Genomic DNA, 25,973 nt, shown 5'->3' on the forward strand with positions numbered 1-25,973 from the left:
AGCCATGAGAACCATTTCAAACTTCCACTGGAATTTTCTGAAGCACAGAAATGCAATTGCAAGGAGGCCCTGGTCACCATCCAGCTTGGGTAATTCATTCTGTCTTCTTGAAATGTATTAGCAAGTTCCATTTAGATATTAGTAAGATACTGCAGTATCTCAGTGAAGCATTATTATGCACACCTTTCAAATCCTTGTGTTCTTCCTGCAGTTTCAATGACTACTACATTCTCTAGTGACCCTTTCAATTAAAGCACAGAAAAAGAAAGAGTATTTCTAACATGTCAGCTTGAAAAAATGCCAACGCTGAGGTCAATCTTATGCATGAAAACTTCAGACAGTTCTGCAACTCTGGAGCAACACTGTTCCAAGAGAAGACAGACAGAGCTGTAATTCTGGCTACGCTGAACATCTTAAAAGCACACTTCCACATAGTATCCAGGGATGAAATCTGTTTTGCCAGAAATAAAAAAGCATTATCCAAATAAGTTGAATCTGTTCTTTACAGATTTTAACGAATGACAGCTATACTGACCATTAGAAACCACACACTTGTATTTTACACTAATGATAAATGGGAGTATCTTTTTTAAAAGAGATGTTAGAAAACAACAATAGATCTTTAAAATGGCAACTCTAGCAGTTTAGCAATCCAGGTGAGAACAAATATATTTAATACCTTAAGTGTCAATTTAAAAATATATACTTTCTAAAGCATAGTTCATCCAAGACCTGAAGTAGTGTATTTTGAAGTGTTTCTTGAAAAACAAAACAAATTGTTGCTGTTACAGGTATGCAGAAGTTTTTGTACAGGCATATATAAATGTACAAAACAAGAAGGAATAAAAAACTTCAAGAACATAATGAGGTCATTTGTCACCTTTACCCTCCTGAAGTCAGTGACAAGGCTCCTACTGCTTTCACACTGAATCTAAAATAAAGTTGCAATTCCCTTTTCATTACCAAGAAACGGCCAGCCAGGATCATTAACGTTTAGGCTGAATCATGTTCCCAAAATGCTAACACACCACAGTAGCTTTTTCATCAGAACTCGACAAGTTAGAAAAAAAGATATTAGTATTACTAGTACTTCATAACTAGATCCGCATGTCAAATGTAGAACTGCTGTGAGTTATTTCATCATGAGTCAGTGCAGAGCACACAAATTTTCAAGTAAAGTTGGGAGGTAAAAAAAAAAAAAAAAAAAAAAAAGAGAAAGAGGAATAACCAACATTGTCTTGAAGCAGTATGAGACTTTGGGAAGCATTCATGGGCATTACTTAAAACAAAAGAGAAGCAAAGCTTCTTCACCATCTCATTACAAAGGACAGCCAAGAGCAGCAGCTACACATGGTTCAAGATGCTGCCCTGTATTTGGCGCTTCTCTTCCCCTCCCTGCTCTGTTGAGCAATAGAACAGTGAATATTCATGTTTAAAACTGCAAGGTCGAGTTAACAGGCTGCAACTCAGAGCCTCTGCCCCTGAAAGCTGAACACCTTCTGCAGTCACAAATAGCCTGACAAAGCCACAAACAGTTACTGCTGCTTTCTCAAGACAAGAGCTGTGTTTGCCTGACAGCCTTCTACCTCTGTTTGTGTCTGGAGCCCACAAGTAAACTTGAGGCCACAGAGCTGCTAATGTATGTATCATCATTCAGGTTTTACCAGGGAACCCAGTAGCATTTCCTGTTTGGATGCATGTCCCAGCTCCATCCCAGATTTAAAAAAAAGGCATGTATCACATTCTCTTCCCCATGGCTTGGGTTTCATTTCCACAGAAAAGAAAAAGGGATTGTCAGTGTGTTCCAGCCCACAACAAAGACCTGAGCCTTCGAAGCTCACAAGATATAAGCTGAAACACAACTCTGATCCCTTCTTTTATATTGCTCCATGGAAACATGCAAGAAGAATGTAATACAAACTGTGCAGTCACAATGGTTAGGCATTAAAGAATGAACACTGTGGTAACAGGCTGAATTTCAGAACAGTTATGTCAGTAGTAAGTTGGAAACTAAGCATTTTTCCATGTAGATAATGCATCAAAAATTTCCTAAAAGAAAACAGAAAACCCACATGCAATGGGTTGGAAATTAAAGCAAGTTTTATACTTCAGCAGAGATGCTTTTTTTTCACATTAGGTCTCCTCTGGGCTACAGGCCATTACTAGCCTCCAAAGCATTGCCTGGCAGTGCAAAGCAGGCCAAGCCCCATAATTACAGAGTTTTCTAAATGAAGGGAAGTCAATTCCTACTGTTCTCAGAAAACTGATCTTATGTGCTTGTCATCTGCTCTTCTCAGTATAGCTTCCAGAAATACAAGAAATGGCTTGCTTACTTGAGGTTGTACATGATCTTGGAAAACTCTGCATCAATGCACAGAAATATCTTCGTGCATTAGAATGAAATTATACAAGGATGTACACAGCAAAACATCATGTATGGATGCAGCTAATAGCACATCCTGCCTTCCTGACAGCTTCTTCAAGGAGCACACACTGAAGGTAGGGCAATTTCTGTTGTTTGGGAAGCTAGTCTTACCTTTTCATACTCTAGATCCGAGTCCTCCAAGGCCAAGGTTCCTTGGCTAGCATACCATAAGCTACATAAGCTGTAAACTGCTTTAAGTCACTGAAACAAGAAAAGTAGCTCGCTGCCACTTCTGCTCTCTCTGTTCCTCATGTGGTGTTTGGTGTTAACCTGACATGGCAGAGGACACTCTCTTAAAGTATAGTCATCTTATTCATCAATCTGTTTCACTTCATGCTGTAAATACAACAGCAATACATTCAGGCAAGTGCCCTGTGCTTTATAGAAATAATTTTGCCACAAGCTTTATTCAGTGTTGCTGGTCTGTGGAAGGAACAGCACGGTAATTCTCACCATCTCAGTTCTGCACTTTATTTTATGAGCTAAAACAAGAGTCATACTACCAAAGCCAAGTTTAATTTACCAAATTGTACTCTATTATATCTTTTAAAATGGTTTTTAAATATTAAATTACTTTAAATATATACTGCTTGGTCCCTGTCCTTTCCATTTTTTCCCCCAAGATTGACAATGTTGCTGTTAAATACAAATGTAACGTTCACAGTATATATACGGTATTATATATACACGCACAACAATAACCAATATACATCTTTTTCCTTGTCTCCTTTCTTTCCTTATCTCTATTTATTACCTAACACTACATGCTTTCTTAATGCAAATGCAAAATGCAGCAAGCTCACCGGGCTTTGATAAAAGCTCTCAAGAAGTACTTATCAGCTAAGAAGCTTCAGGAGCTTATTTCAATTTTCCACCATTCATGACTCTAATAAAAGGTCAGAAAATACAACACTAGTACAACACTGATATAAAGGCAAAGAAAGTGTAAGACTAACAACGAGATCTCAAAATGCCTTCTGAATGTTGATTTTTACAGAAACATCACAATATTTTGATCGTTACAGCTTTATTCTTCTAATGTGTGAGATGGCAATGCTGCATAAACTACAGCAGTTAGAAACCTGCAAACACAAGCCAGAGGAGCTAAGTTGAAATGTACTGATGATCATTTAAGAAACACTGTTTGCTTGTACATTACAATATCCTTCATATGCTAAGTGAAATGATAAAGCAATTCTCAACTTCTGCAACACCAAGAAGTGTTTTGTTACAGTCTTCAACACTTCCCAAGGCAATGTGTGGCATGTTTCCATTTTAATGTGAACTGACAAGTATAGGAAATAACAGTATTCTCACCTGGTTTTTCTGTTCTAGCTCCTTGACTGAACTTTGAAGTTTTTGCAGCTCCTGAACATACACTGCTACCTCCTGAGGTCCTTTGGCAAGTTCAGCTCTTAACTGATTAATGGTAGCCTGAACAAACAAACAAAATCCACATTTAAAGCAAAGTTGTGAATAACCCAAGCCGAAGCAATATGTTTGGTAGCAAAATAAAAGGCATCTTGTATACACATAAACAGCTAAAGGAAGGGAAATAAATAAATAAAAAACTCCTGAAAACTCAACTCATCTCAGAGCACCATCAGCTATAGAAGTACCAATGAGCATAATTTCCCAGTAAAGATTAATTCACATGCTATTTCAGAAGACAAAAATTTGTCCCAGCCCAACAGAAAACACCACATTGGGCCCACAAGCATTGAAAATCACAACAGATTATCCATTAATCACTATCACAGTTCTAGCTCGAGGTGAAGCCCCTCCCCCCCAAAAATCATTGGGGTTATACTACCAAAACCTTTGTCTGCCTTGTAAGGATAAATCACTGGAAAAGGTACTAGAAGCTTTGAGTCTGGCATCTGATGCAAACTTGGTGTATGACTTTTGGATACATTGACCTTGCAGGTCAGCATAATCAGGATAACAAATACTACCCTATCAAACAGGATTGGTACAAAACAGAATAACAGAAAAACAAACAAAAAAGACTTTAGATGGGTAACAAAAGCTGCCCTAAAGCATGTTGTGCTCAATTTAATGGGAAATAATATCATGTATTTCAGTCACCCTGTGACCTTCTGCAGATATCAGAGAATTTGTAAAAAATAGTAAAAGAAAAAGAAAAGAAAAAAAAGGATTCTTTCAAAAGTGGGATCTCTCCATATATAATTTTAAAAAGTAAAATCTGATTCTTATGCTGGACAGAATAGGTAATTGTTTTTACAGAAGGTTAATGAATACTGAGTTACCTAATTAAAACACATTTTTAGTACATTACCAGAAGCTAGCAGTTGACGTACTTGCTATTAATGCTCAGCTTCTTTTTGACAAACACACCAATGAAGTTTCCTTGAATATTTGTAATACAGAAAATGAAATGTTCTGTATGAATCCACTCACTTTAAATACGTCATTTCAATGACCTTCATTTTTTTCCTACTGTTCTCACAACCACAGATTAAGCAGAAAGATATAAATGCTGAATTCAAGAATGAACTAAAGTAGAAGATCAGAAGTAGTAGACAACAAACATATCATGACCTTCCTATGTAAAAAGGATGACCAAAGAGAAGATACGAACACATTTATTGTGTGGCTACATATCATTATTAATACTGAGTTTCTGTAATCCTGTACTTTACAAGGCTGTTATATTAAATAGCTATTAGTTAAAATATATCCTGGGCAGACAAATTATCTTAGACAAATACCTCAGACAAATATCTCAAATATCAAATATCTCAGACAAATATCTTAGGCAGACAAACATTCCAGGATGTTCTTAGAAAACAGCTTTCACTACTGAGAGAAGATGCAGAAAATATGCAGAACCTTGCTAAGGTTGCCACTGCAACCGTTCAAACTAGAACCATGATTTATATGCATTAAGATACACTTCTCTCAATTACAAATCAAAGAGCTGTCCTATATTTCATTCTTAAAATGGGAATATATCATGGATGAGTATTCATTCCAGATATTGTCTGGTTGATGTGTACATATGATTAATGAAAAATTAAGCAATAGAACAATAAGCAAATAGGAACTCACCTGTTTAACAACCTCCTAAAATTATCTTGGTAAGACAGAAAACTAATGTAACAATAAGAAGTTTTCAAAAAAGTTACCTCAAATGTAAGCGTCTCCATTAGAAAGCAGAAAAAAAAATAAAATGGATGGATGAAAGATGGAAATAAGCAGTGACAAAAGCTGTTAGCAGATAAGCTTCCTCAAATTTGTCAAATATTGCTGGGTTTAATGCCTATGTTTAGTTTAAAAAAAAAGAAAGAAGAAAAAAAAAAACAGTCCTGTCTTTATCAATTCTTTCCATAACTTAATCTACTAATCTTGTTTAATAACTTAGACATTCAACATAACAATCTGTAGGAACATTTATCAGATACTGAAACAAATCCCAGTCTGCAGAGATTCATAGAAATGCTTAGCTCTACAGCAGTGCAGTTGTTTTCATAATGTGTTCATTATACAGGATTCCCTATAGTGAATCTATACATGGAAGGAGTATCTCAGAATGATCGTTCTGAGATAGATAACCAGACACCAGAGTTTCACCAGAGCTTCAGGCACAACTCTGAAATAAGGGTGTAACACCCAACAAAATGAAAGAACAATAATGAAAACGTCTGGGTGACAACTGCAGATGTATACTATCCTTCATGTTCTCCCTTTCCTGTAGTGTTTAAGATGCCCACTTAGAGTTAGGAAGACCTTTGTTATTCTCTTCACCCAGACTATAAATCTACCTTATTTTAAAGAAGTGTCACTTTGGAAACCAATATTAATATACATTGTCTCACCCATCCCAGCAAAATGGCCAAGGATGACACAAGAACCATTTTACTCTTTCAGCCTTGAAGTTGACTTAAAGAGCAAAGCTGAGGTGTAACACAGCCAAACTTTTATGGACAAAACTGCACTAATTCTGACCAATGAATTTCCACTTCTTGTTTTCTTATGGCTAATACTTTTCAAAGATGTAGTTTTGTTTGTTTGTTTTAAAGTAGAGTTTTCACTGCTATGAACTCAGTTTTGTTTTGTTTTTTAAAGTGTAACCTACTGACACTTTGCATCGACAGAAAAGCTTTTATTTTGAATATGTCTTGCTACCTGTGCCTTAGACTATTGTTGTCCTATGTTGAATTAAGCAGAGAAGACAGTAACTTTTCTGAGAAGAAACAGACTGCCCCTGCATACCATATTCTTTCATGCAACAGCTCATACTGATGATACTACATAGGTACCCAATTTATAATTACTGCACTGTGCTTTATAAACCTTCTATAACATCTAAGACTTCTTAGGCTGTTCTTCTGGGAGCAGCCAGGGTTATCATGCAGCCTTCTCCTCCATTTGCCATTACTCCCATCAGGACTGAAAAACCTTCTTCGTTTGTCTTTTTTCCTGTTAAAAGCTGCATGTTAAAGCTAAATTTTAAAATGGCTAGTTATGTCAGAAAAACATACCTAATTTGAGGAAACAGGAACTCATGTTGCTGTGAGTGTTTCAAGTTGATTTTCATTACGCCTCTGTCACTATGTCATTTTATCTTCACATGAAAACTAACTACGATATCCAAAACCACAAGAGACTACAAAGACTGTATTTTGAAAAGAAATTTGAATTCTGCAGCATAGTTGTGGGATCTCACAGTTAAAACCAAATTACAATTATGCAGCAACTTACATGGCCACATAACCACATCATATTCCTAACTTCAACTGTGATACTCCTTTTTTCATGTATGATGAAGCTCTTGGCATACATAATTTTAAATTGAAAACAATGGTAGATTCATTTAGTTCTATCCTGTACACTTGTACAATTCCTGGAGCTCTGCATATCTGTTGGAGTGTTCAGGGGAAGGCAGGATGGAAAGCCCTAAGGAGTTTAAAATAATACAGGGCAGAGCTTCTCTGAAGTTCTTCAGTGAAAATTAAGAACTAGAAATTTAAAATTGCATTTCTGAAATCTAGGACACGTGAAACCCCAGGACAACAAGATGTCAGGAATTCTTCATGTTCAGAAGTCTCAGCAGGATGGAGGATAGTATAAATCCTACAGAAACTCATTTCCTCATGTAAGCTGAGGAATTCTGCAGTGAACATGTTTAACTAGGGACCATAATTCTGCATCATTTTGCTGGCCTTGTTGCAGTGGTAGGGGAACAATGGTTAGTCAAGTTACACCAACCACAAGTAAGATGCAACACCTAGTACAAGAATTCTTTTGCAGAATAAATAAATTATGTTAGACAAAGCCTTCTTGGTGATAGCGGATTTTTATTAGGATTTCTTGTCAACAACTCTTCCCTCACTATTGTGTTAAACATCAAACAGGCCTTAGCCAGGAGAGATGTGACATGACTCTATCTCAGGACAGTTTGAGGAGTAAGATTCCACCTAAAAAATCCAAGTCAGAGCTCTTGCATTGCTTTTACTCTAGCCTGCATGGAAATGGAAGCTTTCAGTACTGGAAAAGCAGAGGAACCAAAACCAAGAAAAAACAAACATACAAACAACAACAAAAAACACACACAAAAGAAAATCCACAAACATTTGGTATGGGAAAGCTAGGTAGTTCTGCATCCTACACAGAGTTCTCGTCAGTTGTATATACATGAATAACAGAAGTGGACAAATGCTTTCAAATCTCCCATCAGCAATTTAAGACATCTTCTACTGACTCAGCCAAAAGAGAAGCAAGCCTTCAGAAAGTAATTCTGAGAAGAAACCAGCATATTCCACAACTCAAATAAACAAGTGAGGTTCCAATTTACAGATGGAATGTAAAAGCTTTAAATCCAAGGAACTATGGAGAAAAAAATGCGAACAAAAAAGTAACTAACTCAAGGAAAAGAGCAAACAGGGAAGAAAACTACAATGCTGTTGCCTGAAACAGACTATAAGTGACATACTGCCATCTTGACTTTAAGCCATGGTGAGAGGCCTGGGAATCACTCACTTTCTTGTATAGTGAATAACAAGCAACATTTGGAGGCTATTATGTAGTAGATTTTGGCAAGGAGGAGAAAGAGATTTGTATCTTACACACAAAATATATCTCCAATAAATACTAGCAGTAGAAAGGTTTCCAAATTCAATAGTAAAAGCTAGATAAAGAAAAATGAAAACCATATATATACATAACATCCATTGAGATTTTTTAAATCTTCAGTAAGCTTAAGAGTTACATGTCCTATAATTCCATGTCCTCAAATTATCTACTTTGTATTAATAATTCTTCTCATACATTTTAACACTCTAGCATCCATTTTCAAACACATCAACTCTAATATTAAACTAAAGCCATAATTTTCAATAACTGTTTTTATCTACATGTAGCTCACTATCAGAAACGCTTCTCTGAATCACACAAGTACTGCTCTATTTCTCTCTCCAAGTAGAAAGAACACAGCTCTACCAGAAGGTCTTGTGCTCTGCTATTAGGCTCTTGTAATAACTTTTCTGCCAAGAAAAGGTTTTGCAACAAAAAGCATGGGGGTGTTTCGAGGGTAAATACAGTAAATTGCATAATTCTGTTAATATCGAATAAACATGTCTCTCAGATAAGTTAGAGATCCTATTAAGAACAAAGCTTTTTCATTACTATAAATTCATATTTTCCATTTTCATATGAAAAAAATATCATCAAAGGTAATACACGTCTTTTGGTATGACTATTACCTCTGAGTTCGCCTGCTCTGCCTGTAAGTGCTTGCACTCATCTTTCAGCTTTTCAGATTCTCTCTCACGCTCCAAAGTCATTTTGTCCATCAGCGTCTGAACTTGGACCAGCTCCTTTTTCAGGACGGCCACATCTTCCACACCAGGCCTTTGTAGCTGGAAAGTAGAAAAGTAGGAATGAGCAATATGACATTGGCAGACATTCTTCCAGCATCAAATTTCATCTCTCAAAATCTTTCAAACCAAGTTACAGACAAGGTGACATACACAGTATTATAGCTGGAACAGCAACGACAAAACAAAGTATGTATCGTTCCCAAAGGAAATAGGATCTAATGCCTGCTTGTCAGTTCTTGCCTTCTGAATTTTGAACTTGTTTTCCGATATCAATTAAAGCTGACAAAAAGGGATAAGGTCCCAGAGACTGAATTCCTACAATTTTCAAGTAGGTAGATGGCTAAGTATAGGAGGTCTTCACTCAGAGAAAACACTGAAGTGACAAGAAATCCATTCAATAAATTTATCTGAAGTCATAATGCCATGAGAAGTAGGTTACATTGATTCTACTACTCTATGGAACAAATTACTGTATATGTTATACTGCTGTAAAACACACAAGCCCCTCTCATGACTGAGACATATAACAATCCAGTAGAAGACAGGTTTAGAATGATACTGTTTATGTCTTCAAGAACTTCTGTTTCAGAAAACAACAGACCAAAAAAAAAAAAGGGGGCAACTGAAGGAGATATTTGAAGGAACTGTCAGACACACTTCACTCTAGACCCATACGTAAAATTTGCTGGTAATTATATCTAAAGCACCACGAAGTCCTACCAAGAGAAGACTCATGGAGTGAAGGAAAGTAGAAGGCAATACTGGGCAGTGAAGAAAGATGAGAAAAGTGCTCTCAGTTTGTAGAGAACAGGTACAGGAAAAAGAGTAGGAATGTGGAATCATAGAATGGTTTGGGTTGGAAGGGACCTTAAAGATCACCTAGTGCCAACCCCCCTGCCATGGGCAGGGACACCTCCCACCAGACCAGGCTGCCCAAAGCCCCAACCAGCCTGGCCTTGAGCACCTCCAGGGATGGGGCATCCACAGCTTCTCTGGGCAACCTGTGCCAGGGCCTCACCACCCTCTGAGTGAAGAATGTATTCCTTATATCTAAATTGAATTTACCCTCTTTTAGTTTAGAAGGAGAAAGGAAGACAAAACTAAACAGGTAGAGAGGAATGGATAGGTCCAGTGGCTGGTCAGGGCCAAGAGGAACCAGTAAACACTTGAGGACAGCTGACTACAGGGAAGAAGGGGAATAACCACCATCCTACTGTCCTCCGGAGTCTTTGCAGTGGTTGAGTGGAAGACAAGCAAGAATTTAGGAAGTCCCTTAGCCACTGCTTTGGAAGCAGCACAACTTCTGAGTCATGGAGATCATTCCCAGAAGCCATGGCTATCTCTAAAAGTCACCATGAGCCAAAATCTTGGAATACGCACATATCAGTATCATCAGCCAAAAGCAAGACGGAAAACATTAACAGACGACAGCTGCCAGACATTTAGCCACCATGTCATGGAGCACGCCTGTGAACACTCCTTATGAACGCAGCTGTCCAGGGACAGTCATAGTGTAACACCTCATGGAAAAAGGGGGATCTAAAGACAGCTCCTGAAGTCAACAACGGCATTCACCAAGTGCAGGACTGCGTAACATATCCAGAGCTGTGATACTCTGAAAAATTATTGAAGTGCAGAGCATCAAACAAGAAGACTACAACATAACTTATGGTAAATTTTAATATACACTGGAAAAATGTTGAAAATTTAAGTCACTGAAAAAGAGCAGAAACAATGGTGTTCTGAACCTCCTTTTAACCCACAATCAGATGTCTGCAATCTCAACAGTTTGTCTAATTTAAAGCTGTGTTTATAAGGTAGATATATTTCCCCTTGACTCAAAAGTTATAAAAACATTAATAGTGTGATATGAATACCAGCTCTGTCTTTAAGTCTTCTATTGTACTTCTCTCCTTCAGCAGTTCTTGTGTTAGGTTTGTCAATTTCTGTTCTGCACCTTCCCGAAGGCTGATTTCTTCATCATACTTTGCTTTAAGATCTAATTAAGAAGGAAGTTGAATAAATGATCACTTGCACAAGCTACATAAGCAGAGAACAGAATCAGACCTCATTACTCACCCACAATTTCAGTGGCCAGTTGTGCTGCTTTTTGCTCAAATAAGTCTTTCATTTGCTTAATGTTAAAATTTTCTACTTGGATCTCTTCTAGTTGTCGTTCTAATGATTCTATTTCCATAAAAAGAACAGTATTAATTTCCAGAATTGCTAGGACAAGGTTATACAGTTACTCACATCAATAACAAACCACAGCAGATAAAAAATTAATCTAAGTTCACTTTGCTAATCCAATTACCTTAATAAAGTGAGTGACTTTACTCAAGTTAAATATCTATGAGCATGACAGTGGAACCTGCTACTAGTAGAGTACTATGCAAAATTAAGTACATATTGGTTTTCACCAGTCACAAATAGTCCTTCAGATCACTGTAACATGGTGCTGAAGTATGAGCCCTGAACTGTGATTAAAAGCTCTTTAATCATGATCAGATACTTTATGGATACGTTTGAAAAAAACTTATTCCATGAGTACCTCATGGAAAACAAACATGGTGCAAAAATTATTGGCCTGGAAAACAAGTAAAACAACAAAATTCATCGTTTTCTTTGCTAGCAATCAGTACAGAAGAACACTGAATAAAACCAGCACTGACAAATGACATAGTTTAAATGTATACAGCCATGGTCTTTCTCTGCAGAAGACTTGAACTGAATGCTTGAATACATTAAATGATTTAAAACAAGTTTAAAACTACTAATACAGAACTGCTTTTACAGGCAGGAAAACTCTCACTTTTACAAATCACAGACCCCAAGCCTCTGTAACATTTCCCTACACTATAGCTGTCTTAAAACAAGTAACACAAGCAAGTGCTTCAGTAATTGCACTATTTCAGCATGTTATGTTTTTAGCTTACCAAAACTGCTTTTTCATCAACCCAAAAGCTACACTGAACAAAACTTCAGAAAACCCAACATAATTCAGAAATTAATACGATAAAATGTTAGCCACCTGTAGATGCAGATGTTGTCAATCCATCAGACTTAGAATCCTTAAGAAAACAAAAGGATAAATGCTTCATTATACAGAAGGTATAAAAACTACTACTTCAAAAGTTCATCCCACTTTTGGAAAAGACAAAAATTAAGATTTCTATGCTCATATACTGCAGTATAATTGTTTGAAATCAGGTATTTTTATATCTGGAAGAAAAGGATTTTCTATTTCTTGTATTGCTATCAAACTTCCAGACTTGCAAGACTCTAAGCCCCCTCCCCTTTCTTTTCTTTAATATTGAAATCTGACCTAAAACACAGGTTACAGACACTATTAAATACATCTGAGAAGGCATTCTGTCAGAACATAATTTCTGAGGTTCATAGATTTTCAATCCAATATCTAAGTAGCTTGTAGTTATCTAAGTAGCTTATCTAAGTAACTAAGTGAGTTTCCTTAGGGCACAACACACAAATTTGTTTTCAATTGTTTGTTCAGTTCATATAGACTTGTGAAATCACACTACTATTCTTCCCCACGTTTTTTGTTTGTTTTTCTGTTTTTACAAGAAAGACCCCACTGACTTTTCTCATTACAGGTGAAACACTACATTCAATTTGTTGTCTTCAATAAGCTGAGTTCTGAAGAAGCTCAACAGAAAGTCTGAACTGAACATGTTGTAAGCAGTATGGAAGAATCATTATCTTCTCTTAGCTTTTTTTCTTCATATTTATGTATAGTTAACACTGTGGAGAGAGAACTAGCTTTATTTCCAAGAACATGTCAATATTCAAGTTATGGAACTGACTAAATCAGGCCACGTGCCTTACAAAAAAGGTATTAATCTTCAATGTCAATGCTGATGATAAACCTGCTTCAAGTATTTTAAAGCAATTACTTGCTGCCGCTGCCCCTGCAATTTTTCTAGTTCTTTCTTCAACTCTTCTGAATACCACCTCTCCTCCTAGAAAGAAAAAAAAGAGATGGGGGAAAGAGAACTGTAAATTTGTTTAATCAAGATACTGGAACATCTTAATTTGTAATTTGAAACAGAGAAATACATGCAAGTAAAATATCTTTCCAACCTTCAGTGAAGCTTGCAAGTCTTGTACTTCTTGTCGGAGCAGTGATACTTCATCTCTGAATAAATATATCCATGGAGTGGAGAAAATTAATATGCAGCCGTTATATTTTTGTCAATTATGTACAGGTTATAATGTATATTAAATAACCGCAAGACAGTTACAGACATATGCTACTTAAGTATAACTTACATAAATAGTTATATTTTTTGAAATTTGGAACAAAGTGCATAACAGATACTTATTAGTTCATTTTGCACATCACCCAAAAAACGCTGAAACATTCACTGACTAAGCAAAGAAATAGATTTGAAAAAAATCTCATGAAAACAAAAACAAAATCCAAATCTAATTCAGTGCATCAGGTTGACCACAAGTTCAAAATTGCACAGCTGTGCACTGGGATGTTTAACACGCTTTGTAATGAAAAGGACAGGTCTATTCTCCTTCATTTCCCATATCACATAAGGAACAATGCTAAGAGACAGCATGCTATTTTAGAAACACGTAGTTACATAATTTTTCATTCACATAACAATTCAGATACACTCACTTAATAGTTTGAATGCCTAAAGTGATTGGATTTAAAATTCTCAAATTTAATGTTCAAGCCTCCAGCCATGCAAGAACACAAGATGCAAGGCTAAATTGTGGTTTAGACAGCACCTTTCTAAATCTCAGTTCTCCTTACAGAAGGAGATAGCAATACACACAATTATAATGTTGCATCACTGAGATATGGCCACTTCAAATGTAGAATATATAGATCATTAAAACCATGCAAACAAATCCTTTCCTATTGCTTGTATGGTGGCATAACTGAGGGGCACACAGAATATGTATATGTGGGTGACAATAGCAACATATTCTCTCTGTTTTACACCATACAATTTTATTGTTCATGTGCTGCATTATCCCCTCCTCCACGGGTGTTCTTTTAAATTGTCTCATACTTTGGAGAAAAACAAAACAAAGTAAGTTATTTCTTAGCTAAACTGCAAAGGAATAGACTCAACCTACAGTTCACATTAGCAACAGGTCAGGGTCATCAAGAAGCAAGCAAAATATGTTCACTTGAATGAACAATAAAGAAACTCTAAGAATTGCCAATTTTAATGGTGAAATGAAGATGTGATACTGGGAGGATATTTTTGTCAGAAGATTTTTTGCTTTTTACACATTATTTGGCCTGTGTGAGATAAGCTGGAGGTTCATAAATACAATTTTAATGAGACAGGTGTAACTGCAATTCAAAACCCATACGTTGCTTGGGGGTGGAAAAGCAGAAGCAACTTTCTCACCAGTATTAAGTAAATCAGCTAATATTCACATGGTAGATTAGAAATGAAATGTCAGGCAGGTGAAACAATTAACTACATTAAAGCCTGGCCTGAACACATACCAGATCTGCAATTCTAAACCATTTAATATGCTCTGTTCTTTGTAAGTTTTTGAACTGTTGAAAAAATAGCTCATAATATATGGGAAGAAGAAGGGGAGGAAAGGGGAAAAACAAGAAAAAACACCCTTCTACCATAGTTGCCTCAATATTCCCAACACTGTCTTGCTTGACATTTAATTTATAAGACAAAACCTAAATTTGGCTTAATTGCCCAGCAGAAAATGAACAGGAAAGAAGGAAAAAAGCGTAACTGATCACTTTAGACCTGTAACTTTGTTTTTCTTACTGCCATCCAAATCCTCACTGAATCTCCCTTTCCGCTAGTGCTGTTAGTTTTGTCTTCTTAGCACATCTCCTGCGTCTCCCCATCCAGCAAACCCCTGTTGCCTTTCCCTTACACTCCTCTCTATTCCCAAATGCTAACGCTGCTGCCTCCATCCAAATACTGAGTACCAGTGGCCTAGCTCAACTGCTCTGGGGAGTTACATGATTTATTCTTGGCCCTAGTTACAGTACTTGACTGAAGGTGGGGCGGGAGGACACAGGGTAATTCATCATACCTGTCTCTCTCTCTTGACTAAATAAGGAACTTCACAGGCCAAACTTAGTTTTATGAATCATGTGCAGATTTTGCTGCTAGACCACTAGCAGAGTGGCCCCCTGCTGCAGGTTGGAATACTTCTTTAATGCAGTATTCTGAGTATTGAAAAAAAATGTTTATGTTGAACGAGAGTTTTCTCAAGAAGACATGCAACTGAGAAACATGTGAAAATGCCACTAACAGGAAGAAATAGCTTGTGTGTTACACAACAGCTCTCAGACTCCCTTCACTCCATCCAAGCTCCCTGACCTTGTTCACTTTTTCAATTATATGAGAGAAAACAAAACCACTTGTTCTTAAACTGTCAAGAGTCAGAAAAGATATATATATATTGCCAGCCAACATCTGGTTGACATTGGAAACTTGCAGGCATAAAAATAAATCTTTCATAAACTATATAAACAATATAGTTATGACCAATAATTCCCCCATGTGAATGCTATTATTCTACTACAAGTATTATTTTGGATCCAAGTTATATCACTCTGAAAAGATTTAAATCAAAGAAGAAATACTCATTCTTGAGTAAACGTGCACATAGGAAACCCAAAATAGCTCTGCTAGTACCCTACTATTTCCTCATATATAAAGCCTGAATTTCGATTTCTTTTGTTCTCCCCAAGCTACACAGTTCCTTTTATTTCAAACTATCCTCCACATCTTATTGGCTCTTGTTGGCTTTTCATACAGTTGGAGAACACTGTGGATAAAAATGATCATAATAATAGCACCACTGAAAAAAAAAATAAGAAGAAAATTCTACTCCCCTCGAACAGTTAGGTTGCAGCATGCTCACTTTAAGAAGCATTGCAATTTACTTTTTCAGGGAGCACAGCCAGAAACCTACAGCAACTGTGAAAGAACAGAGCTCATAAGGAAGGGCCCATCCGTGCATGAAGACAAGACCTCTGATAACATTGGCTCTAACTGGCTTGGTCTGCACAACAGTGGGGAGACAAGGATCTTCACTTGGGTAATTACTGAAATAAGTTGCTTTCCACACACTTTTCTCACCAAAGTACCAACCTTTCACGAGTTATATACTTGCATGTATTTTTCAATGTGATCATTTATCATTTTGGGTCATGTTTCTACTAGTTACAAACACCTGAACAGTTTACTTCCCAGCAGCAGCAGAAGCCAGCTCCATTATTAGGGGATAACCTTACGGGGTTTTAAAGTGGGTACCCCTGTTTGCAAAGTGAGGCCAGTCAGCTGCTCACTGCGACACTGTTGCATACAGACCAAAAGAGAGAGTTTGGTCAGGGGAGAAGGGGAGACCAAACAGGAATGTGGACTGTCATTTACAACCATCCACAATAACCCCCAAATAGAAAAAGAACCAGCAGGAAGGAAAATGAACCCTGTGTAAACTTTACCCGTAAGAAAAAGTTCCCCAAACCAACATGAGGGATTACTCAAACACAGGCAGCTACCCTAAACTGTTCTACCAAGAGTAAGGTTCATCTCATCAGTGTCTGCTGGTCTCAGAAATAAAACAGACTGATATATTTCCTAGGAATATATTCAACACTTTGCTTTTGACCAAAGAGTTAAACAAAATAATTTAGAGAAAATTTCTGCAAATGAGGATGGAGTTTCTGGAACGTGGAAGGGGACTGAGTACAACAGAGACTTCTCAGATTTGCAGGTAGCTTGGTAATATGGGAACCTATTCAGGCAAAAACTGATGTTATTTTTACCCAGTAACTCTAACCACTAAGGGACAAAATCAGGTTTCTCCTGTATAGTCGGGGTTGTCCTCGCCCCAAGCTCAAAAGATGAAATTTCAGCTCTATGATGCAAATAAGGATAAAGCAGTATTTTTCTGCCACACTCCTAAAAATCGTTCCAGCTTGTTATACTACATTCTCAGATGCATGAAAAACAGATGCATGAAAAACAGAATTAACAATTTAAACCTAAACAAGTGGTTTTCATTTATTGTCAGATTAATATCAACCAATGGAAGTTTAAAGCTGCTTTTTAATTATAGTTGGAAATAGGACACGAACATTTAAATACTTCAGTACGTAATTAAGTCTTCAAATTAATACTGCCTTCAGTGTAATTAGAAGCAGCTCAACACTGACACAAAAGCACATGCACAAATGAGTAGTGTTCCACCTTTCCGGTGACAGATGACCTTCCCCTCCACGAGTTGAATCAATGCCAGAATTATGAACCGCTTCATAGTGCTTGAACAGCTCCTCAGCTGATCCATGAGACTTCATACAGAGAGGACAGATAAAGCCCTATTATAAAAAGGGGGGAAAAAGAAAAAAAAAGGAGATGAGAAGTAATTTTTTTTCCATCACTTGCCCAAATCTATGTGCTTTTTGTGCATCTAAAAGGTAGCAGTTACAATTGTTATTTTAAAAAAAGATTCATACTATTTATTTCCTGCTTTGATAGCAGCTTTGGCTATTAAAAATTTAGAAAATGCCTAAATAATTCATGTTTCATTATTCAATGCTTTCTTTTCCAGCAGCATTACATACTAGTAATGAGGCGTTTATTCAAAAAATGAGAAGTTATAAGGACTGCACTGCAACTTCCACCATATTTAGGCTACTGATTTCAGTAAAGACCAGGAGATCAAGAACCACTTTTTACATCACATACAATTAATTAGTATTTTTCTGAATTGCACTTACTATCTGTAGGAAATCACATCTTAACAGCCTAAAGAAGCTGAAGTTATCCACGTTCATTCCAAGATATTTACTACAAGCTGACCAGGGCAAAAACTTATCAGAGTAATATCGTCATTCCACCCATTAAATGACAGCCAAGTGAAAACAGCTATTATTATGAACCCCTAAATATTTGTGGAGTGTCCAGACTGACACTTACCATAAGTCTCATCCATCTCATTTTATCTAGCAACCTCCTACATCTGGTTTTAGGGGCTGGATTTTGTTTCGGTTCTTCACTCGTTTGGTTATCATGCCCACTCCAAGTCTAATTCTCATTTATACCATAGCCAATATACACCACGGTGACAAAACAAAGAAATTTCAGAGTGCAAGCAAACAATTTAATCTCCTGTTAAAGGCTCCTTATCATTCCAAACTGTGTAAAGAGAACCTCATGCAAGTGAAATTAAGGTCCCCTGGTTGCTAAGTCTTAAATAACCAAACATTGGCATGGATTTATTGCAAGAGAACTGTCAAGTACAGGTATTCAAACATGGCTGAAGCTCCAGAGCACTGAGCAGAGACTTCACAACTGCTATTATTTATTTACTGAAATTAATAATTAAATATAGCTGCTTTTCAAATCCAGCATATTATTTTGAAGACTAATTTTAGCACAATTCTGTTAAAGAGAACAGCATACTCCATCAGCAGACAACAAGCATTTACCTTGAACAAACATTTACTTATTTCCAGAACTGGTCCACACTGTTCCACTCCAGATTAAAACAAGTAATTTATATATAGGCATACATACTAACACGGGTACAGAAAGATAGTTAAAGTACTAAATTCCCAATAACATTTACCTGACGGCAGTGAAAGTACCAGAGGGAAATGCTAGGAAATTCCTGGCAAATAGCAGTGCCAGTGAACTACAGAAGCGGTCAAAAAGAGCAAGGAATGTATTTTAACTATCAGGTGAAAGCAGACAGTCTCATACAATGACACTGCAACAGAATACTTCTGGATGAAAGGCTACCAAGCGATTTTCAGCATTCAGTTTAGTCTCCCAGTGACAGGAATGCCTGCAGTTCTCAGAGAAAAGCAGACTCCTCGTTGCACAATTACGAGCATCTGGAAAGAACGAGTGTAGAAAACTGCTCTGTCCTCTCTTTCATTTTGCCCTTTATTTCTTTCCACTTGAACAGCAAGTTCATTTCTTTGTTTGGTTGGTTTTGGGGTGGATGGGTGTTTTTTTTGGTGTGTGGTCGGGTTTTATTCTGTGGAAAGAGGGGCCCTGGAGAAGAGGAAAGAATAGGTTATGTTCACAATTAGCCCAAGGGGACAGCAATCAATCATTTGTCTTGTTATTAAGCAAAGCCAGCCTCAGACTTCCCAGAAAGGCAGGCAGAAGTGACTGCAGCCACTGCAGGGCTGAGGGGCCAGATGCAGAGGAAAGCTGCTGTCCAGGGACCAGGCTGAGAGTGAAAGCCCCCACGGTGGACAGGAGCTCCAGCTCTGTAGAGCCAGGCTTGCTGGCACCAGATAATAACAGAATCTTCTAATACCAGGAGCCACCTTCCCCTTCCATGGGCAGAGTGTGTCACCCACCCACCCCAGCCTCTCCACCGGCACTGCCATACCCGGGGTTGGCCTCGCTTTTGAGGGGCCTGGCACTGCTGGGGTCAGTGCTGGCTACAGCTTGCATACACGCCCCTACGCTAACACAGCACTTCCTAAAGGTGCGAATCACGAGCTCTGAGAACGATGTCCTTCTGCAAAAGGGCAGCCTTGGGGAAGGATGGAAGACATCAACCTTCCCCCTGTTTCCAGAACTGGTATGGGCAAGACCACCAGCTCCTACTGCTGCGTGCGCCCCAGCTCCCACAGCAGAGCCTTACACCTACACACTCGGGCCTGGATTGCTTCTTGCAGGCTGGTAACACTGCTGAAGCCAGGGCTGACATCTAAATGTTAATTCAGTTCTCTTTACAGTAAGAAAAGCAGAATCACCAGGACTTCCCTGGGCATCAGCCAGTAACTGCCAGCAGCATACAGCCTTCCTGGGCCTGCAACTGTTAGCCCCAGGTGAGAATCTTGTCTGGGGTGCTGGGTCTCCCTAACTTTTTCTTCTTTTCAGTGCAACCGTAAAAAAGCTCTTTCTCAGCATTGTCTTGAGATGTATTTTGAAAACATACAAAAGTATACTGCACTAAATTAAAGATGAATGAGTGAGAAGGAAGAGGAAGGGAAGAAAAACTGATGGTCTGAGATATATAAATCTCATAAGCATTTTTGTTAGTTTCCAGGAATTTACATCAAGTTGTGAGGCCTTGTCCTGGATAAAGAGGAGATTGCACAGTTACAACCATGAGGTGCACCCTGGTCACCACAGCTGGGGAGAGGAGGGCACGGAGGTCTCCATTCCAGTGAGTCTACATTTTGCTTCCTTAACTAACAGACTCCCTTGCCGAGAAAGTACCAGAACACTCTTTTTGTATCTGAAGAAGATAGCTACCACACCTAACAAGCACAATTACAGTTTTCAAAAGGTTGTATTTGCCAAGAGACATTTGGTTGATTTCATTTAAAAATGCATTTACGAGTTACTTTGCATAAGGCACAGTCATGGAGAAGTGGAAGGCGTTTAATATTCTTCATTTAATAAAAGCAAAGATATCACTTATAACCCCTGCAGTGCTGCACTGTAAGTTTTAACTCCCTAACTGATGTTTCTAATGGGGCTTTATCTTTTGCTTTATGTAGGGAGAAAAGAGCCTGGAAGAAGTTAAAGGATGATTTGTTGCTTTTTGTTTTTATAAATAGATAAAATACAAATATAAATGACAATTTTTTGAATCCAAAATGTTTTGCAGATGCCTGTTAGTTAAGGAAGAAGAAAAGTAATATCAAAACCACCACATTCACAAGCTTTCATCAGGAAACAGTTCTTAGAATCACTGCAGACCTTCTGAAGCAAGATAGAACAAGAATATTTAAAAAAGAATAAGTCCAAACCAAAACACCATATACGTGCACAAACAGTCCACTAGGAATCAGCACACAACTTTGAGCTCAAAGTAGATGAGACAGGCACTCGATTTCAAATCCCAATTTTCTGATCTAGAGGGAAAAGCTTCTCTTCCAGGCAGATGCTTCTGAGCCATGCATAGCACCAAGCACCTCCACAGCACCACACTGCTCTCTGTGGGATGGGTCCTCCTTAGTGCAGACTTCAAAACAGACAAGCTCATTCAGAGCGGAACAGACACGGCTTTTTAAGAAATTGCCTAGGAAGGTGTCTTCTCTCAGCTTGGGTTATAATGCCAAATTTTACTAACAATTTTGAAATCCATGGAAGTACCAGATGCTCATTTATTTGCCTTTTTCAAGAATGACTAATGACCAACCCTGTAGAGGGGAAAAATAGCCACAAAAAATCTTCTAATAGTTAAGATGTACTTTCAGACCTGATAAAGTTAAGCTTCTCTCTCCTAAAAGACATACAAAGCAAAAAATTTCTTGTAGGTAACATTAGTATTTTTACAACTCATTAATACAGCACTTCTGGGGAACTAAGCCCGAATGCTAAAAGTGACACTAGAAGGGAACTCTTGCAACAAGAGCTACCGTATTTATTTTTATTGTACCAATATAATTTACAGGGCAATTAGCTGTTTGAAGAACTTTGGCCTCCCACACAGAAACCCTCCCCTGCAAGAGCTGAGGCACAGTCTCGTAGGCACACTGAACATGGCCAGAGTGACTCCAGACAGCCACGGAGCCCTCCTAACCCTCAGCCTTGTTAGATCTGATTCACAAGTAGTTTATGTAACAGAAAAAAGCACGCACAGGACTGAAAGGATTCTGGTTCTCTGGCTCCTTGTATTACTCTGTATGAGTAGAGAGGGAAGTAAAAATATATATTTGAAAATTTCAACCTTTTCAGAATATTACCTTTCTTGTAAATGTTTTTCCTCACCATTCTGCACAAACCTGATCTAAACATGAAGTTATGTTACGTGACAACACATTCAGATAAGCAATATTTTCCCTACTCAGTAGCAACGAAAGTTGAAGATATGCAAAAATATTTCTTCAACAAACTGAAGGTTTCAGCATGCAATTGAAAAAAAAAAAAAAAAAAACACATCTACACAGAGGTGTCCAACTCTCCAATCACCATCAATGGAGAGCTATTCAACACAGATAACGGAGCAAGAAACTCATCAGCTGACCTAACAAATGTGTACATTGTAAGTAGGGTCAGCGTAACAGCTCCCTAGGCTCCATCACTGATAACTGAAGCTTGAACCAACTCCACATATATGCCTTAAATCTAAATCTAAACTTCTACCAACTGCTTTTTTCCTCCCATCTTAAGTAAATCTTAAGTAATTAATGAGTGAAAACACAGCAAACTTTACTCTAGGCTCCTTTTTCGCAAATTAAAAATTGGAGCTATCTGGCAAAAAGAAGCCACCTCTTCTTGAGGGACAGTCTCATGGGCAAAGACAGCTTTTACAGAATGGAATTCAGATTTGCTTAAGGAGTTGGCGTACAAGAGAAAAGGCACTCTAGGTAAGTTTGGAAGTCATAGCTACCCTGCTTCCTTAGTATTTTCTTTAAAATTGGGGTAACTTTCTGTTCTCCAATGCATTTTAATACTGCAAAGAACTAAACAAATGCCTGCTGTAATTACTGCTGATGTACAGCTGTCTGTGGTAGAGAGCCATATAACAGGAATAGTGCACATGGAGCTCTATTTGTTAATGTAAGCACAACTTCTGCAACATCTTGCATTTTTATCCCAGCAATTACGTCATGAGTCAAGCTTAAAGAACCAATGAACTTTGCTATTTTCCACTGAGAAGTCGATTTTGTTCCATAAACACTCTTCTTGGAAAATATTTAAGTACTGTGGTGAACAAAAAATAAGCAATAACAACTAAAAAAAAAAAACCACAGAATTGCAGTATAATTGCTACTTTTACCAATTTGGAAAAGGCGAGTGGATAGTCCACCACATGCACACTATGGAGCAGCTCAGTCCAATCCAGTACATATTTTAGCATGTTTGGCATTTACATGACCAGGTTCTAGTTTACATAAATTTGAGTTTTCTGGGCTTCATCTTTGACCCTCCAGAAATACTGGGCCAGCACTCAAGCCTACAGCCTATTTACACTGAGCCACATGAACAAAAAGTGATAGCTGTGATTCAAGTCCAAAGCTGTAATACCTCCCAGCCATGATCTATGTTTGCCAATGTCTCAGAACTCGGATTTACATTAAAAACCTTCAGAACTGTGTTGGTATGACAAGCTGATGCTGTGAATAATGTTCTGCAGGTTTAAAAACTTTCTCAGCACATTCAACAACCTGTTCATGTACTCAGAGGCATAAACACCTTTCTGGAGGTGATTTTAGTTTTTAACTGTGCCAATTATTTGGAAAGATTCCAGATTCACTATTCATGTTTTTCCACTGAAGCTGAACCTCCTCAACCTTCTCAGATACTACTTAAATGCTAAGTGAAAACATGTAACTCTAGACTAAAATTCAGATATTCTCCAGTTAAACAGCGATTTAAAGGCTGAAACACTTTACAGGACAGAAGGTTAAGAACTGTGTACACTTAGGGCCAGAGGACAAAAATGCTTCAGAGCTGAAAGCTGTATCATGTAGTTTCTAGGTTTTGTTTCCTGAATACACATTGAAGCAATTAACTGAATCCTCAGGAAGTTCTCAAACGCAATTTAAACTGCCTGCCTAAAGAGTAAGGGCAAGATCACACCTGTAATTTATTTCAGAAGTCTGACATACTGACAAAAAATAAAAATAAAGTATTTTAAGTTAAAGAACAAATAAATAAGGTCATTCCTTTTATATATTCTTAAAAGGAAAATACAATTGACAGATTTTTTTCCCCCATCTTCCACCAGAAAAAGCTCTTTCCCCTGTGTTTACGTACACACTAAGATGACATCTCTCTCTAATCATTAGAAAAGTGGGTTAAAAGGTCACATTCCATAAAATTAAGATACATCCATTTCAACTTTATAAGCAGGTATTTAACTTTCGGATCAAAAAAAGGAAAAGGGTGCCTTGCTACAGTTTATTTTATAACATACTGCAGACTCAATGTCTTTCCACAAAAGAATCTGCATTCTTCTTGACGTGAAAAGAAACAATCTCTAGTTCTGTTCTCTTCTGTTTTTATTACTATTGATGAGTAGGATTACAGTTCTGTCACAACCTACAAGACTACAATTTTGTCATGAGTTAGAAATTCTAATTCAGTGGATTATCTATTTCTTAAAAGAAAGTCACATGAAATGGCCAAGTCAAATCAAATCAGTATCTATGATTCGTCATTCTCTTAGTATTCTTCAGATTTTGCAGCAAATTAATATAGTAATGCAGCTCAGCCAATTATTTTTGTTCCTGTGCAAAGCAGACAAGTACCAGCAAGGTGAAAACTGCAACCTAACTGGAGAAGCAGCTGAAAGAGCAGCCAAAAAAGAGGATAAAATATAGTATCAGCATGAAAGCACTGACACAATGCTCTGTTGAAAGGAAGAAAGGAAGAAAGGAAGAAAGGAAGAAAGGAAGAAAGGAAGAAAGGAAGAAAGGAAGAAAGGAAGAAAGGAAGAAAGGAAGAAAGGAAGAAAGGAAGAAAGGAAGAAAGGAAGAAAGGAAGAAAGGAAGAAAGGAAGAAAGGAAGAAAGGAAGAAAGGAAGAAAGGAAGAAAGGAAGGAGTCTGCAACATTCCAATGGCATCCATAAAAAAAGAATATGTAATCAATTGAGATAAGAGACAAGCAGAAAAAAAAAAAAAAAAGAATGAGGTATTTTCAAAGACAGAAAACATATTCTTGCACAACTAGTTTTCCAATTTACACTCTAGGCAAACGAGCTATAAAAAGCCTTTTCTGAAAACAGTGTCATATTTTGCTTGTATTAGCCAAGAAATGTGTATTTACTAAGCATCTGGAAAGTCATGAAAACAACCCAAGAACAGTTTAAAACTGCCTTACATTTAGCTGCATTGTAGCTAAGACAATAGACATTAACAGCCAGCATATCCTAAACACTGCAAAAGTGCCACACAGTGGTTTTCTGGATGCCCCTGGAGAAACCGGGAAGTCTGAAATTAAGCTTCTCTGGTTTACTGTTTAAACATCATGAACATCCAACATAGGCAGTCAGGAAATGGGGGAAACAGTTTAGAAATGTATCATTCCTTTAGGAAAAAGAAAACAAAACAGAATGAACCGCACGGCTTTTGTTAGCGGCTCCAGTGTATATATAAAAGTTGGGGAACAATGTCCCTGTTTGGGAACGTGGCGATGCGTTTCACTTCCGTAAGGAATTTGTTTGGCCAAGCCGACTATATATGGACAAATACACTTGCCAACGTTATGGTGCCTGTTCCTGCAGCTGCATAGGCCTTACCTTTTAGGGTAAGGCTTCATCAGTGCTTGAGGAGTGGGGAAAAGTATTTCACTGCTATTTTCACCAGTTATCATATGGAGCAGTCCCTAGTTTGAAAAATGAGGGCTGCACAGAGAGCTATTTAAGGGAAAGACCATAAATCACGCTGCAGGTGAGCGGCGAGGACCCTTTCCTGCAGCAGGCCATCAGACACGTTCAGAAGGTCCAGGGGAGAATACCTCTGCCTGAAGAACGGCACCAACTCTCCTTGCACACAGGGAGGGAAGGGCAAGGAGAACAGCGTGGCAGGCGGCCTGACTGACTAAAATTTTGATCAGCAGGGGGGCTGAATCAGCAAAAGACAAGTTAGCGAAGAAAGTAATAGGCAAACTTAAAAGTAAGGTACTAATTGTCAACCAACGACCCATTTTGTAGATCACACATTAGACTAAACACCGGCATTTTGATGCTTCCTGTCTCTAAATTTGAGGACAATGCACTGGCAAAAATAAAAATAAAAATAAAA

General features: G+C 37.8%; 1 protein-coding gene across 2 annotated transcripts in view; it reads right to left on the reverse strand.

Annotated features, from left to right (window-relative positions):
• EEA1 (early endosome antigen 1) overlaps positions 1 to 25,973 on the reverse strand; it is a 76,770-nt gene that overhangs the window by 38,644 nt on the left and 12,153 nt on the right. For both annotated transcript variants that reach the window (XM_084303717.1, XM_084303716.1), the window contains 8 exons: positions 17,496 to 17,623; positions 13,369 to 13,423; positions 13,182 to 13,247; positions 12,299 to 12,338; positions 11,347 to 11,454; positions 11,145 to 11,266; positions 9,151 to 9,306; positions 3,743 to 3,859 (listed from right to left, as the gene is read on the reverse strand). In XM_084303717.1, coding sequence (XP_084159843.1) covers positions 3,743 to 3,859; positions 9,151 to 9,306; positions 11,145 to 11,266; positions 11,347 to 11,454; positions 12,299 to 12,338; positions 13,182 to 13,247; positions 13,369 to 13,423; positions 17,496 to 17,623 — 792 coding nt within the window. The remainder of the gene's footprint in view (positions 1 to 3,742; positions 3,860 to 9,150; positions 9,307 to 11,144; positions 11,267 to 11,346; positions 11,455 to 12,298; positions 12,339 to 13,181; positions 13,248 to 13,368; positions 13,424 to 17,495; positions 17,624 to 25,973) is intronic.

The sequence above is a fragment of the Netta rufina genome, assembly GCF_964035555.1.
Source record: "Netta rufina genome assembly, chromosome: 1".
Taxonomy (NCBI): Eukaryota; Metazoa; Chordata; class Aves; order Anseriformes; family Anatidae; genus Netta; species Netta rufina.